The following is a 13169-nucleotide window of genomic DNA, read 5'->3' on the forward strand; positions in this document are numbered from 1 at the left end:
TTGTGTCGTGATGATGACAGAAGATTTAAAACAGTCAAGTTGTTCAACGGCATACCTTTTAACGATCTAACTTGTCGTAGCAAGACTCTGGGTGACTCTGGAAAATTTGACTAAAAACAGGGTTACAGCGTCGTGCCGCCCACAAATGCTGGATTCTGGGTTTCTGCTTTCTTAGTGTTTATTCTTTCCGTTTGCTTCATTTTTCATTCGACATTACAGAGGGGAGGTGGTATGGGAGGAATGTTGTCCAGTTGGTGCTGTGAGAAAAACGTTTTTAAGACCCCTGAAGTCTCTTTAAAAAGTACATACAGTACAATGTATTACTGTCCATTAGTGCGACTATTACTGCTGCTTATAGTTACGATTAGGAATCTGAACCATTAACTCTGAGAATTAAACACAACTATTTACGCACAGATATGATACGATACTCAAATCTTTTGACTTGTTGAGGAGAAGTATAATATTATTTTGTAGTGATTTATGGACTTATTTATGGACAATAAAATTAGGGGGAATTCCATATTTAAGAGCCATTTAAGGGACCAAAATATCATTCAGATGGGCTCTTGGGATAGAAAGCAGCGCTCCAGAAGAAAAAAAAAAAAAAAATGTCAATAGGGAGCAAATCTCAGAGCGGTTGTGTGAACTGGATAAAATGAAGATCTAAAGATCTGACTCAAAAGAAAGATTACTTCCTAAACAGGACATCATTTCTTCTCATTAAATATTTAGTGTAAACTTTCTCCAATTTGACATTTGCAATCTAGTAATCCCAATATTTGTGCCATAAATATTACTCTGTTTTATAAGAATATTTCTGTCTGTTTGGGAAATATATATATATATATATATATATATATATATATATATATATAAAATGATACAATCATTCACCGAAACAATGTTTAACTCACATATAATTACACCATATTTTTTAAAAATATTTAAACATTTTTTAAGAATACTGTTATTACCTGACCGCCGCAATATAATATGCTATGATGAATATGTATCTTTAATACACATAAACCTGAAATATACATCACAGTTCAGTTTCCAGTTCATTTAATTCAAATATGAAAAATGACTGTTTTGTGAATCTTTTTGACTGACTGAATTTACCATTATGGCTGTTTTTCTCTCTACAGAGATGATGTCTAACGAGCCGCTTATGGATGCACACAATGTTTTCTCAACTGTCACTACTGGCAAATAGATTTTACATTTTTGTTACACACACACACATAGGCACTCACAAACCTTGGTAATTATTAAAGGAATAATTTGCCCAAAAATGAAAAGTCTGTCATTTACACAAACCTGTATGATGCCCTTTCTTCTGTGGAACATGAAAGGAAGATATTTTGAAGAATGTTGGTAACCAAATAGTTTTGGCACCCATTGACTTCCATTGTATAGTTAAAAAAAACACTTATCTTTTTTCAAAGTATCTTCTTTTATGTTCCACAAAAGGCAGAAAGTCATACAGGTTTGGAACGACATGAGGGTGAGTAATTGATGACAGAATTTAAATTTTTGGAAGTATTATCCCTTTAAGAACAATATCAACCACATAGCAACCACCCACTTCACCCAAGCTTCACAATGGCATGTTTTGCATGGAAAATGCATGCCATGAAGTCCAAACGAATACCGAAATGCCCGGAAAACCATGAAACAATGGCACTGGCTGCAGTCCAGTGATCAAAACAATGTGGTTTTCTTTGATATTAGCACCTTCCTTATGTGACCTAGAAACAAATCCCCCCATGTGTATATGCTGCACTAAAGTTTGGAAACAAGGATAAAGGGGGGTTGTTTTCAAGTCCAATTTCCGTGTCTAAAAACAACACTGTGGAAAACAATGCTACTACCGTTCAAGATGAAAAATAGAGCAGAATTTCAAAGTTCCGGTCATCACTCTTGATACGTCACTTAGAGCCTCGTCTTCCCCAGACGGCTTCACAATTCTAGGACATTTCAGCGAGGCAGTCAAACATAGAGTGCTAACAAAGTCCTCCACATCAGCAGTCAGCACCTCTATGAGAGATGACTCAAACATTATTCTATCTGTCTTCACACGGCTTACATTTCACAGAGTAAGACATCGCTCTCCTCACAGGACCGCAATTACCTGTTGAAGGAATGGGATAGGAGGATAATACAATCAGAAAGTCCTCAGGGAAAGGCAGGAGAGGATGTGGGGCAACCGAACATCCACATGCCCTGACATGCCCTCTCTGGATTAATTATGCAAGAGCGGGGATTATTTTCAAAAAACAGGAATACTGGCTCTGGAGAAGGGGGACGTTTACCAGGGACTGGACATGGAAAAGAACACACTTGCTCCCTACATTCACTCCCTAAAATTTACAGGGCCTAAGACAAAGATTGTATGACTTCTCTCTAGGGCCCAGTGAGTAGGCTAATCTATAGGGGACTTCAGTGGGGTCCCATGACCCGGGATAACGTTTCCCGATTGGCCCCCTACCTAACAATGGCCCTGAGCGGTTTGTCAGAAAGGTGCAAAACAAGCAAGAACACAAACACTGAAGCTCACTATGCACTGTACGACTTTTTAAAATGTATGACAGATTATACAATGTGATCTGAAAGAGATAGACAAGGCAGATGTGTGTAGTGTTTCGTACCAAACTTCATGATAAATTGTAGTCACAATTCATTGTTAAAAAAGCCAGTGCTGGATGCGTCAATTTGTATTCAAGTTCTCAAGTTCATGGATAGACAATAGACTGCATGCCAGATTGTACGATAAACCAAGACATACAGCCACAATTCAGTGTTGACAAAGAAGGTCGCACACTTTACGAAAAGTTTTTTTGTACTCGCATTCTCAAATTCAAGACGCCAGCCAAAAACTGTTAATCGAATCACCATACAGGTAAACATTCACTTCAGATGTGATGTGTTCAGAGTTTCACGCCAGACTGTACGATAAATTGTCACCAAGACATCCAGCCATGATTCAGGGTTGGCAAAGTCAGTCGCACACTTAACGAAAAGCACTGGACGCATCAGGGCCTGTTTACACCTGGTCACTTCATGCGTTTTCTCTGATTGGATAGCTGACATCAGATTTGTTAAAACGGTTCCATTTACACTTAGCCACATTAATGTGTCCACGGAAAATTGATGTAAATCCGATCTTCAATTCCCGAACTATATGCAAATTTAACGGAGTTCACGTCAACGAAAGCAACATATATGCACTGCATTTTTTTTCCATTAACAGCTAATTTCAAGATCAAAGATCACAGCAGCACTGGAAAAATAAGCTAGTGTTACTACTTTTAATGAAGATGATTGAGTGTTGAGAGTCATATCTGGCTATAACACGTCATATAGCCTATAATGCTCTCACACGTTTACTATTTTAACATTTTGGGAGAAGTAAAAATTACATATGTAGTTTCAACAACCAGATGCTTTTATACTTGTCCAGTTTTGTCTGGAATGCGGCCAAGACCACCTTCTGAAGTGGTTTGAGCGATCGGATTTGAATACATCTTGAAAGCGTTTCGGAGGGCATTTACACCTGGTCTTTCATGATCGGATAGCTATCGGATTAGTGAAAATGCATGAAGTGTCCAGGTGTAAGCAACAGGCCCTCATTCTGTACTCACACTCTCAAGTTCAAGACGCCAGTCCAAAACAGTTTAATCACCATACAGGCAAAAGTTCACTTCAAGAATGAATAATGATGTGGTGTCTGTGAGTTTGCTGTTTGTGCAGTCTATATTATGATATTTCTCTAAATGAAACATAGGGTAGCACTTTATTTTACAGACCTGTTCCATATGTACATACTATGTACTTACTACAGTGATTTCAATAACTGGGTTATAACTAGGTACCCTGAACCTACCATTAAACCTAACCATAACCCATGTAGTTACCTTATATAACAGTACCTAAGAGGTAAGTACATTGTACATACATGCAAGTACACATACTGTAAAATAAAGCGCAACCAAACATAGACTTTATTCTTACCACTGTAAGAATTACAGAACCTCAGACACTTTGAACTTCTGAGATGGACAACACCAACACGGTGTATTAACATACAGACATCTGTCTCCACATCCCACTGAGAGAAAATGCGGGAAAACGCCTCTCTCACATATGCATCAGTTCCTTTTCATCCCCTTCCTTCCCCTCACCCATCCTTCCCTTCACTCAGCTCACACAGAATGGTCAATAGTAGAATATAATGTTCTACATGAATGCAAGTGATATTTACAGTCATGTTTGGTATCATTTGAATTGTCTCAGGGCGTCTGGTACAATGGTCTCATTCTTACAAGAAGTAAACTAAAAGGTAATACAGATCCTAAGAGTTTAAAGATATTTTGCATACTGTAGAGGGCGGGTCAGTTTCCAGTGATTTCCATGCAAAATTACCTTTTGTCCCAAAAGGTGTTAACTTGGTCAATGCAAATTCCAATCGTTAGCTCCTGTCTCCATCTCGGGGGATGTTGGTCTTGGTCTGAGGTACTTAAGGAAATGTTGCAAAAGGATCAGGGCCTTCTATAGCCGGAATGAGCCCATAGGATGAAGTCTTCGCACACTTCATACTATGTATTTTTCTCAAGTCAGGTACAGTATGCTTACTCTTAGATTCATCTTTGAGATTTTGATTGATTTGATATCTTTGAATTGGCTGTATAATTGGCATAATACATATTTACCTGACTGATAATAAATTGTTACATCTGAATTTATTCTGACTTACTCTGAAATTATCTTCTCAAGTAGATTAAGTGAAGGTATATGTCTCTGCAAATCTGCGTCCAGGGTTATTAATTGCTTGACTTTAGTTAAGTTGTACTCAGTTGCATTACCTATGGGGGGCTAGTTATAGTACTGGTCATAACCGCTGGTTACTGTCTCAGCTTTAATTAAGTTGTACGTAGTTTACTAACTATTGGGGGCTACATATAGGATACTAGCATAACCTCTGATTATTGTTTGAGCTTTATTCAAGTTGTACGTAGTTATTTTAACTATCGGGGGCTAGGTGAAAATACTAATGAGATATTAACATATTTCATAGTAGGCTACTAGCATAACCGCTGATTATTGTCTCAACTATAGTTAAGTTGTACGTGGTTATATAACTATCGGGGGCTAGACAAACGGTACTAGCATAACCGCTGATTACTGTCTGAGCTTTAACTAAGTTGTACATAGGTAACTGTATGGGGCTAAACAGAACTACTATTTAAAGAATGGTGAGCATGAGCGACCTATTAAATAGTATTAGCCATAACCTCTGACTAATGATTGGACTGGCGAGTTTGTGATTATGGGGTACACGTACATCGGCCGGCGTGATATACCCTGGGTGATATAGATTCCTAATGAACGAGTAAATATAAAGTAAAGAATTAACTAGAATAATCAAATGTCAGAAGAATAATAGGAATAATTAGGGACAGACAAATGACCAATTTGCCTTTCAACCTAAGTTCGAGGTCATAATAAAATGAAGTCAGATTAGTTGATAAAATGATACTTTTTGTAATTATGAGTTCTACAAGGATGTAAAGGACTTTTTACAAGTCAGATTTGAATTTAACCTAAATTTAATAACTTTGCGCGCTGAAAAGACCGAACACGCAGGAAACCTTCATACACGATTGGATACTGTCCTTGGACCAAATTCGTGGGCCTTACACCACAAAACGACAAACGTATTACTGAAAAATGCACAATATGCAATCATCCAGTCTAGGCTGAAGTCAGTATGTACATTAACAATGATTTGGGACAAAATATGATGTAATTTAGTGGACTATGTCTATTTTGAACAGCCAGGGTTTGTACATTCATAGAAAACTCCCTCTACGACAACAGAAACCTTTTCTGATCCCAGAAATTTGTCTCAGACAGCAAGATTGTGGCCAAAATTGCTGTCCACACCAAACTTGTCAACACAATGCTGAGGTGTTATTGGTGGTCACCAGTGGTTTTTAGTTCTTTGCAATGGGGTTGTTAGGATTTTGTCAAGAGATCACCTTCAATATAATGCTCAGGTCTCTCCTTCAAGTCTATAGGAGTCTTTGTCTGTTTGGTTGTCCACCAGGTGCAAATCTCAAGTTTGATCAGTTTTAAAAAATGTGTCTGGTGCCCCCATGTCATTACCAGCAACCACATGTTTGCCTGTTTACCCGTTCCCTACCACTGCCAAGACTAGCGCCTGGTGGATAAATGAAAATAAACCGAATCCCAAGGGAAGTTGGGTGTTCTGTGGTTTGGTTGAGTGTTGAGAGCTCAGTCTCTAGGATACTCACGGGGAGGTGCTTGCGTTTGCGGCCAGGCCGTCCAACCTTGCGGACAGGAGTGCAGAGCGAAGGCATCTCGTCAGTAATCACGGAGTCCATTCTAGAGCTCTCATTCTAAACAGACAGAAATGAACATCAATTAACCATTATTGCTTAACCACAGTCCTTACTGACTCATATTCAAGCTCCCAGGCATTTGGCCATTTTGAGATCAATGGATAATAAAGAAAATATATTTTTAGTTCCATTCCAAAACCTTTTGAATATATATATTTTTTTAAAACTGGAGCTGTTTAATTACTATTAATTATTATGTTATTGGCTGATAATGAGAATGTTTCAAATGTGCAATATTAGATATCATTGGCTATTAACGATTATTGGATATTTACACTACAGTTCAAAGGTTTTGGGTGTTGATACATTTTTTATGGTTTTTATCCTCTTACACTCACCAAGGCTGCATTTATTTGATCAAAAATACAGTACAAGCAGTATTATCGTGAAATATTATTACACTTTTAAAAAAATTTTCTATAGTAATTTCTTCCTGTGATGCAAAGCTGAATTTTCAGAATCATTACTCCAGGCTCACATGACAACATGATCTTTCAGAAATCATTCTAATATGATGATTTGGTACTAAAGATAATAAAAATAACATAATAATATAAAAATAAAAATAATAAACGTTTCTCATTTTTTATTATTATCCATGTCGAACAGAAATCGTGCATCCTTGGTGAATAAAATTATTATTTTTATTTGTTTTTTTTAAATCCCAAAAAATCCCAAACTTTTGAACAGTAGTGTATTTGTGCTTTCCCTGTTTTTATATTTAGATTACATTTGCTATCATCTAATGCTGACTTAAATTGAATCTTTAGAAACACTAATAATTTAATAACACTGGTAAATGTAATCTAGTGAATTTCAAAATCTTATAAATCTCTATAATGTTGTAATGCCTAAATTCCCTTTAAAATGACTGATTTTAACAACAAATTTAGTTATTTATTTTCAGTGCATTTAAACAAAACAGTAGAGTTTAATATCGGTTATCAGTTATCAGCCATAACATGAAAATAATTATCAGCTTATCAGTATTGGACATAATTTTAAAATCAGTTCATCCTTAAATTTTACAGTATGTATTCTTAACCTTTACACACCAAAATATTCCAGTAAACACACCAAGATTTAAATTTGTAGAACGAGATTTTTTAAATATCACTCTATCTTTCACGCCAAGGTTATTTAGCTAATGAGAAAAGCCAGTGTTTGAATGGCATCGTCCTTTGAGCCGAGCTAAAGTGTGGGGTGATACAGCCGTGGAGAGATCCCCAACTCTCTGGGCTCTCTCCTGACACGGTTACAAAGACATTCAGTGGTTCATTCTCTCCCCTCATTCACTTTCTCTTTGTTTAACACAACCGTGTCTTCCCTCCTCAACAATAACCACTCTTCGTCCAGCCAAGCACCCTAGGGTGGACGGGAGAGAAAAGATGATCCTAATATAGCTGCTGCAGAAGCTTCAGGGCTGGGATGAATCAAACCACCGGCTCTAAATCAGAATGCTAATGAGGATGCTGTCCCCGTCTGCCATGACTACTGAGAAGTCCAGCATGGCCGAAAGATGGCGGGACACCACTGGAATTTCTTATTATTAATGCATAATGACGCTGATATGAAGTACGAATAGCATCTCAAGTCACCTAAAAAGGTACAATTAAATTCAAATCAAAATTTTTTTCCCCCATGTAAATATATTAAAATATATTTAGATTTAAAATATGATGCATTTTTATATATATTTTTTTAAATATATCTATTTACTTCAAATCAGAGTTCTGGAGAGTTAGCATTGTTCTTTTCCTGTGACGGTCTTTCCACATATTTTATGACCAAAAAAAACCCCTCACACAATGTTCTCATTACGATACAAATAAACAAACAAAATGTTTAAACAAACAAAAACAAAGGATGTGCACAGAAATCGACGTTGCCTTGTGTGAACTCAGTAACACCGTCTACATCTTTGCTCTATTTCTGTCGGCAGCCGGTTATTTAAGGCAAGAACTGTTGCCAAGCAACAGGACTACGAGCGTAGCGCGGGTCCATGGGTGCAGGGGTGGAGAAGAATGAATTCCCCTGTAAATCAGGCAAACGGCAGCCTCTCCTACACAAGCCAACACCCACGTCACTAAACACTCGTACGAAACAGAGCAGACACTATCTCTGATAACAATTCACCCATGTTTACTAATTATGTTCACTGGAGCCTCTACGCTGACACTCGATAGCCCCTGCCGTGGAAATGAATCATGTCAAATCAAAATGATATACTGAATGAAATACTGTAATGATGGATTTGAGGGGAGAGTTAAAGGGACAGTTCACCTAAAAATGGTATTCTGTGGAACGTGAAAGAAGATATTTTGAGAAAAGTGTTTTAATTTTGGAAGCCGCCAAAACTGTTTGGTTCTTCAAAATATTTTCTTTTAATGTTCCGCAGAAGAATTAAGACACAGGTTTGGAACGACATGAGGGTGAGTAAATAATGACAGAGTTGTAATCTTTCGGTGAGCTATCCCTTTAATTGTGACATGAAACATGTCAGATATCTTGAAAACAGAAACGCATAAAAAGAAATTGTGCAAGAGAACTTTTAAAAGTATATTCTTATATATATATATAGGAAAACACATTCCATATTTTGTCATTTTTCCATGGGGTTTTTATATGTGACCTCTTCAGCAAAGGAGTAGAAACCATTAATATATGGTCACCTCAACTTAAAAAAAAATTTACTTTGCCCTGTTTCTTTATTTGCACTATAATAATTAAAGAGATTAATTTTAGTTGGCCGCCACGGTAAGAAAAAAATTGTTGTTGATCGTGCAAAAAACATCAGCTTTAAGACCAAGCTGGAGCAGCTGCCAACTAACTCCATCAGCAGATAAATGTAATGAATAAACGAACGCATAATCGGTAAAAAGTTCTGTTTATCACTTGCTACTACTGGCTGAATGTTATACCGCATAATTACCGTAATTACTAGACAACAACCTGGACGTTCTACTCTGAGCTGTTCACATCCTCAGAATTATGGCAACAACAATACTAATACCAAAATTAATCTATTTAATCTGAGTAACCAATAGACAAAACCATACTACAACAAGTACAGGTCGTTTTTTAAAATGCATTATTAATGAACTTGTAGTTTATTTAGTGTAACATTACACGATTATTCAATTTTGTGCTAGCTTCATTATATTGTATGTTTTTGGTAACACTTTATTTTAAAGGTGACCTTGTTACACGTTACATGTACTTACTATTATAATAACAATAAATTATGCATAATTACATGCAAGTAATCCTAACATCTAACCATACAGTAAGTACATGTAGTTAATTAATATTACTCAGTACTTGAATATATAATTACACTGTAACAAGGACATAAAATAAAGTGTAATTAAATTACACTTATTAAGAATATTATTTAATAAGCAGACATTTTGAGTGTTTCTACATGATGTAGCAGCTGTTAGGTTGGAGAACCTCAGAAAATGTAAGAGTTGTAATTATGAGTTCTACAAGGATGTAAAGGACTTTTTACAAGCCAAAAACGGTACGGTAATTTACGGTAATTCCAACATGGCGTAAATAAACCCTTATGCTAGTTAATATTAAAAATTTCAAAATCATTCATATTAAATTAAGGATTCCATGTTGCATGAAGATTTATAACATGTCACCACCACTTTTCAAATCATCGCAACAACCATTTTCATTAGTATTATGCATAAATATAGCGACGGTTTTTTGAAGTAACATTAATTTTGAAGGTCATTGTCATTTTATTTTCAAAGCTAAAGAGCATTTACAAAATTCTATCCGCTGCGTATGCAAAGTTAGCGTAGGCTTTCCGAAACACAAGACATTTCAGTAACAGATGTGGTAACTAGCCTTATTTCAGGCAGTACACAGCAGGCCGAACATAAAAATGTCCAGGGACTCATTAACCTCTTACCATTTGATTTCCGTTTGTGTCACAGTTGAAGTCGGAGCTCTTGAATGCGGCGGCGGTGGTGACTGAGTTGGACGGCATCGCCAAATGAGTGACTGTTGAAAACAATGCAAAAGTCGAAAAAGATCAAAACAAAAATAAAAGAACAAAAAAGGGGGGAAAAAAATGATGACCCTCCTTCTTTAGGATCCCCTGTGAAAAGGAACACCATAATCAGAAGAAACGGCACTCGAACACAACATTCAAAATAAAAAGACACATCCAGAAGATTAGAAAAATACAATCATTCGTTAATAATAAAAAGTTACCCTCAAATAAGTGAGATGAGGTGCTTTCAAACTTGTATTAGCAACTGGACTTCTTAATGTCTGTTAAGTAAGTAAAACATCTATGTGTATGCAAATATTAGGGAATAAGACATCACATTCAGGGCGTGCATGAGAAATCAACCTTAATTACACGTAATTTTTCAGTCTAATACACCAGAAAATAAGTTGACTCAAAATGTACGCATTCTCCAACTGCTACATGAAAATCTTTCTCTGGGGTGAAATATGAACTCTTCGCTTTATGGTATTTCCTATTTTCTTCCTCCAGAGCGGTTTTAAAGGGATCTGTACATTTTATTCTTCACTCCCATGTATGTGTGCTTCAATGTGCTTTCTCCACAAGTAGGACACCAAAGTCCCATGAAATTAGATTTGGAGGTCAATAAATTAGGCGAGTCTATCGTTAAAGGAATAGTTCACCCAAAAATTAATCCTCAGTCTTCTGAATTCTTTACTTACTGTAATGTCATTCCAAACTCACACAACTTGCTTTCTTCCAGTGAAAAACAAAAGAGGTTTAGCAGAATGTCCATGCCGCTCTTTTCCAGACAATGAAAGTAAATGGTGTCCAGGGGCTGCAAAGCTCCAAAAATGACAAGAAGCATCATAAAAGTCATCTGAACAATTTGTGCGCTACATCCAAAATCATATGATAACTTTCTGTGTGAACCAAACCAAAATTTAAACTGTTGACTCTGAAATCTCAATCACGAACGCATATTTATTTAAATATGACATATTAGGAAACAGGCTTTGGACCGTCATTGGACCTTATACCTCTTGTAATCAATTAAGACACATAAAATCTGATTATGTATGAGATTTTAAAATACGACCGTCTGTTCCTACAAACCTACATGGCTTCAGAAGACTTAAAATAGTGCCACTGGCTTGTGAAGTTGTGAATGACATGAGGGTGAGTAAATGACAGTATTTTCATTTTTGGGTGAACTATCCCTAACTTTTACCAATTTTTTTAAAATCACAGTAGTAACCATACAGTAGTTTCTCACAGATACATTATAGTGACTAAAATACGGTAACTTTATATTGCTATTTTCATTAAATGGAAGGAAAACTCTTGAAATGGACATCCCATATTAATTTATTATTATTATACAGTAGAAATAATAACTGTAACTATGGTATTTTAGTAAACTCTGGTCTCCACAGTCCAGTACATTAATACAAGGGTAATGGCCAGAGTCATTAATATTCAATAACCGGTGAGATGTGTCACAGGTATCCAATCACAAGGTGTTAATTGATCACGTGTCTATCATAGTCTGTAACTGCATAAAAAGCTCTTTTAATCATCCGCCTACTCGGATTATTCGGCCTTTATAAATGACAGTCATTTCCAACAGGCCAAGGCGGCTTAAATGAGACCCTTTCAAAGCCTAGGTGAGCTGCCTACCTAGACAGCACTTTTGGGCACCTTCAGCGTGTCTTTTGGCATTTTTGGGCATCATAAGCGCTTGCGGAACAGAATGATGATCAAAAATGCTGTCTAAGTACGTTAGGCAGCTCGTTAGGTTTTGAAACACAGCCATTGTTTCAAATCGAGTGGACTGACTCTACGCTTCCGAGGAGCTACAAATGAACGATCATCAAGTTCAAGAGCGTATCGCGGTGTATTAAGTCGCACATCTGTAAGAGCTGGAAAAACCACTGGCCACATCGAGCCGCCCCCCTCCGTATCGCCCCAAAAAACGGCCAGCCCCACGGCGGAGACTTATTTCGATGGCGGCTTAAGGTTCTAGACAAGTGGATCACAGTGTTAATTACCCGCTTCGCCAAGTTCCAGGCCTGACCCCTTTTTTGTTTTCGCTGACTCCCGGATCCTCCTTCTGCTTCGCTCTCCCCGTCCTCCACCACCTCCCCAGCCGGCCAGCTCTCCTCCAGATGCTCCGCTCTCACTGACTGCAGAGGCCGCTCCGACAGCAGCTCCGCGGGTCCTAGAGACAGTCGGCTACGGCGATAGGGTTTGCTTGTCAGAGAGAGGCATTATGATCCAAGTCTTCCTTAAAGTCGGCATGAAATCATGCTATCTATTTTCTAAATGCATATTGTAGATCTTATTGCGAACGATTTAGCTTTGTTTATTAATTAATTAATTTATTTTAAATTCTATCAAAATGTCAGAACTGGACCTTCCAGTGAAAGTGACAGTCTCTTCTCTGGAGATGTAGGCAGGACTTCTCCAATCATTTAGTCTGTTTATTTAAACCCCGCCCCTGCAAATCAGCCATCAGTTTTTAAAGCAACGCTCACATGTCAACGTCCAATCAAGTCCCGCCATAAATTTTTTTTGTTTTTGATAAGTTGTTAAGGTGTTAGGTGAATTAATACTATGTTGTAATTACGAGATTCCAATTTATAAAAAGCACTTAGGTCCTCGTAGAACTCGCTGCGTTAGGTGCTTTGACACCATATCGTAATTACCGTAATTACAAGATACCAGCTGAACTGGGTCTCACAAGTTGTAAT

At 37.2% G+C, this 13169-nt stretch overlaps 1 protein-coding gene across 1 annotated transcript in view; it reads right to left on the bottom strand.

Moving 5' to 3' along the window:
* Positions 1-12770, bottom strand: part of dnmt3ab (DNA (cytosine-5-)-methyltransferase 3 alpha b) — a 55989-nt gene extending 43219 nt beyond the window's left edge. The window contains 3 exon segments of the mRNA XM_058748819.1: positions 6321-6425; positions 10354-10445; positions 12468-12770. Of these exon segments, the coding sequence (XP_058604802.1) occupies positions 6321-6425; positions 10354-10431 (183 nt within the window). The 5' untranslated portion in view covers positions 10432-10445; positions 12468-12770.
* Between the last annotated feature and the right edge of the window lie 399 nt (positions 12771-13169).

The sequence above is a fragment of the Onychostoma macrolepis genome, chromosome 17, assembly GCF_012432095.1.
Source record: "Onychostoma macrolepis isolate SWU-2019 chromosome 17, ASM1243209v1, whole genome shotgun sequence".
In the NCBI taxonomy this organism is placed as follows: Eukaryota; Metazoa; Chordata; class Actinopteri; order Cypriniformes; family Cyprinidae; genus Onychostoma; species Onychostoma macrolepis.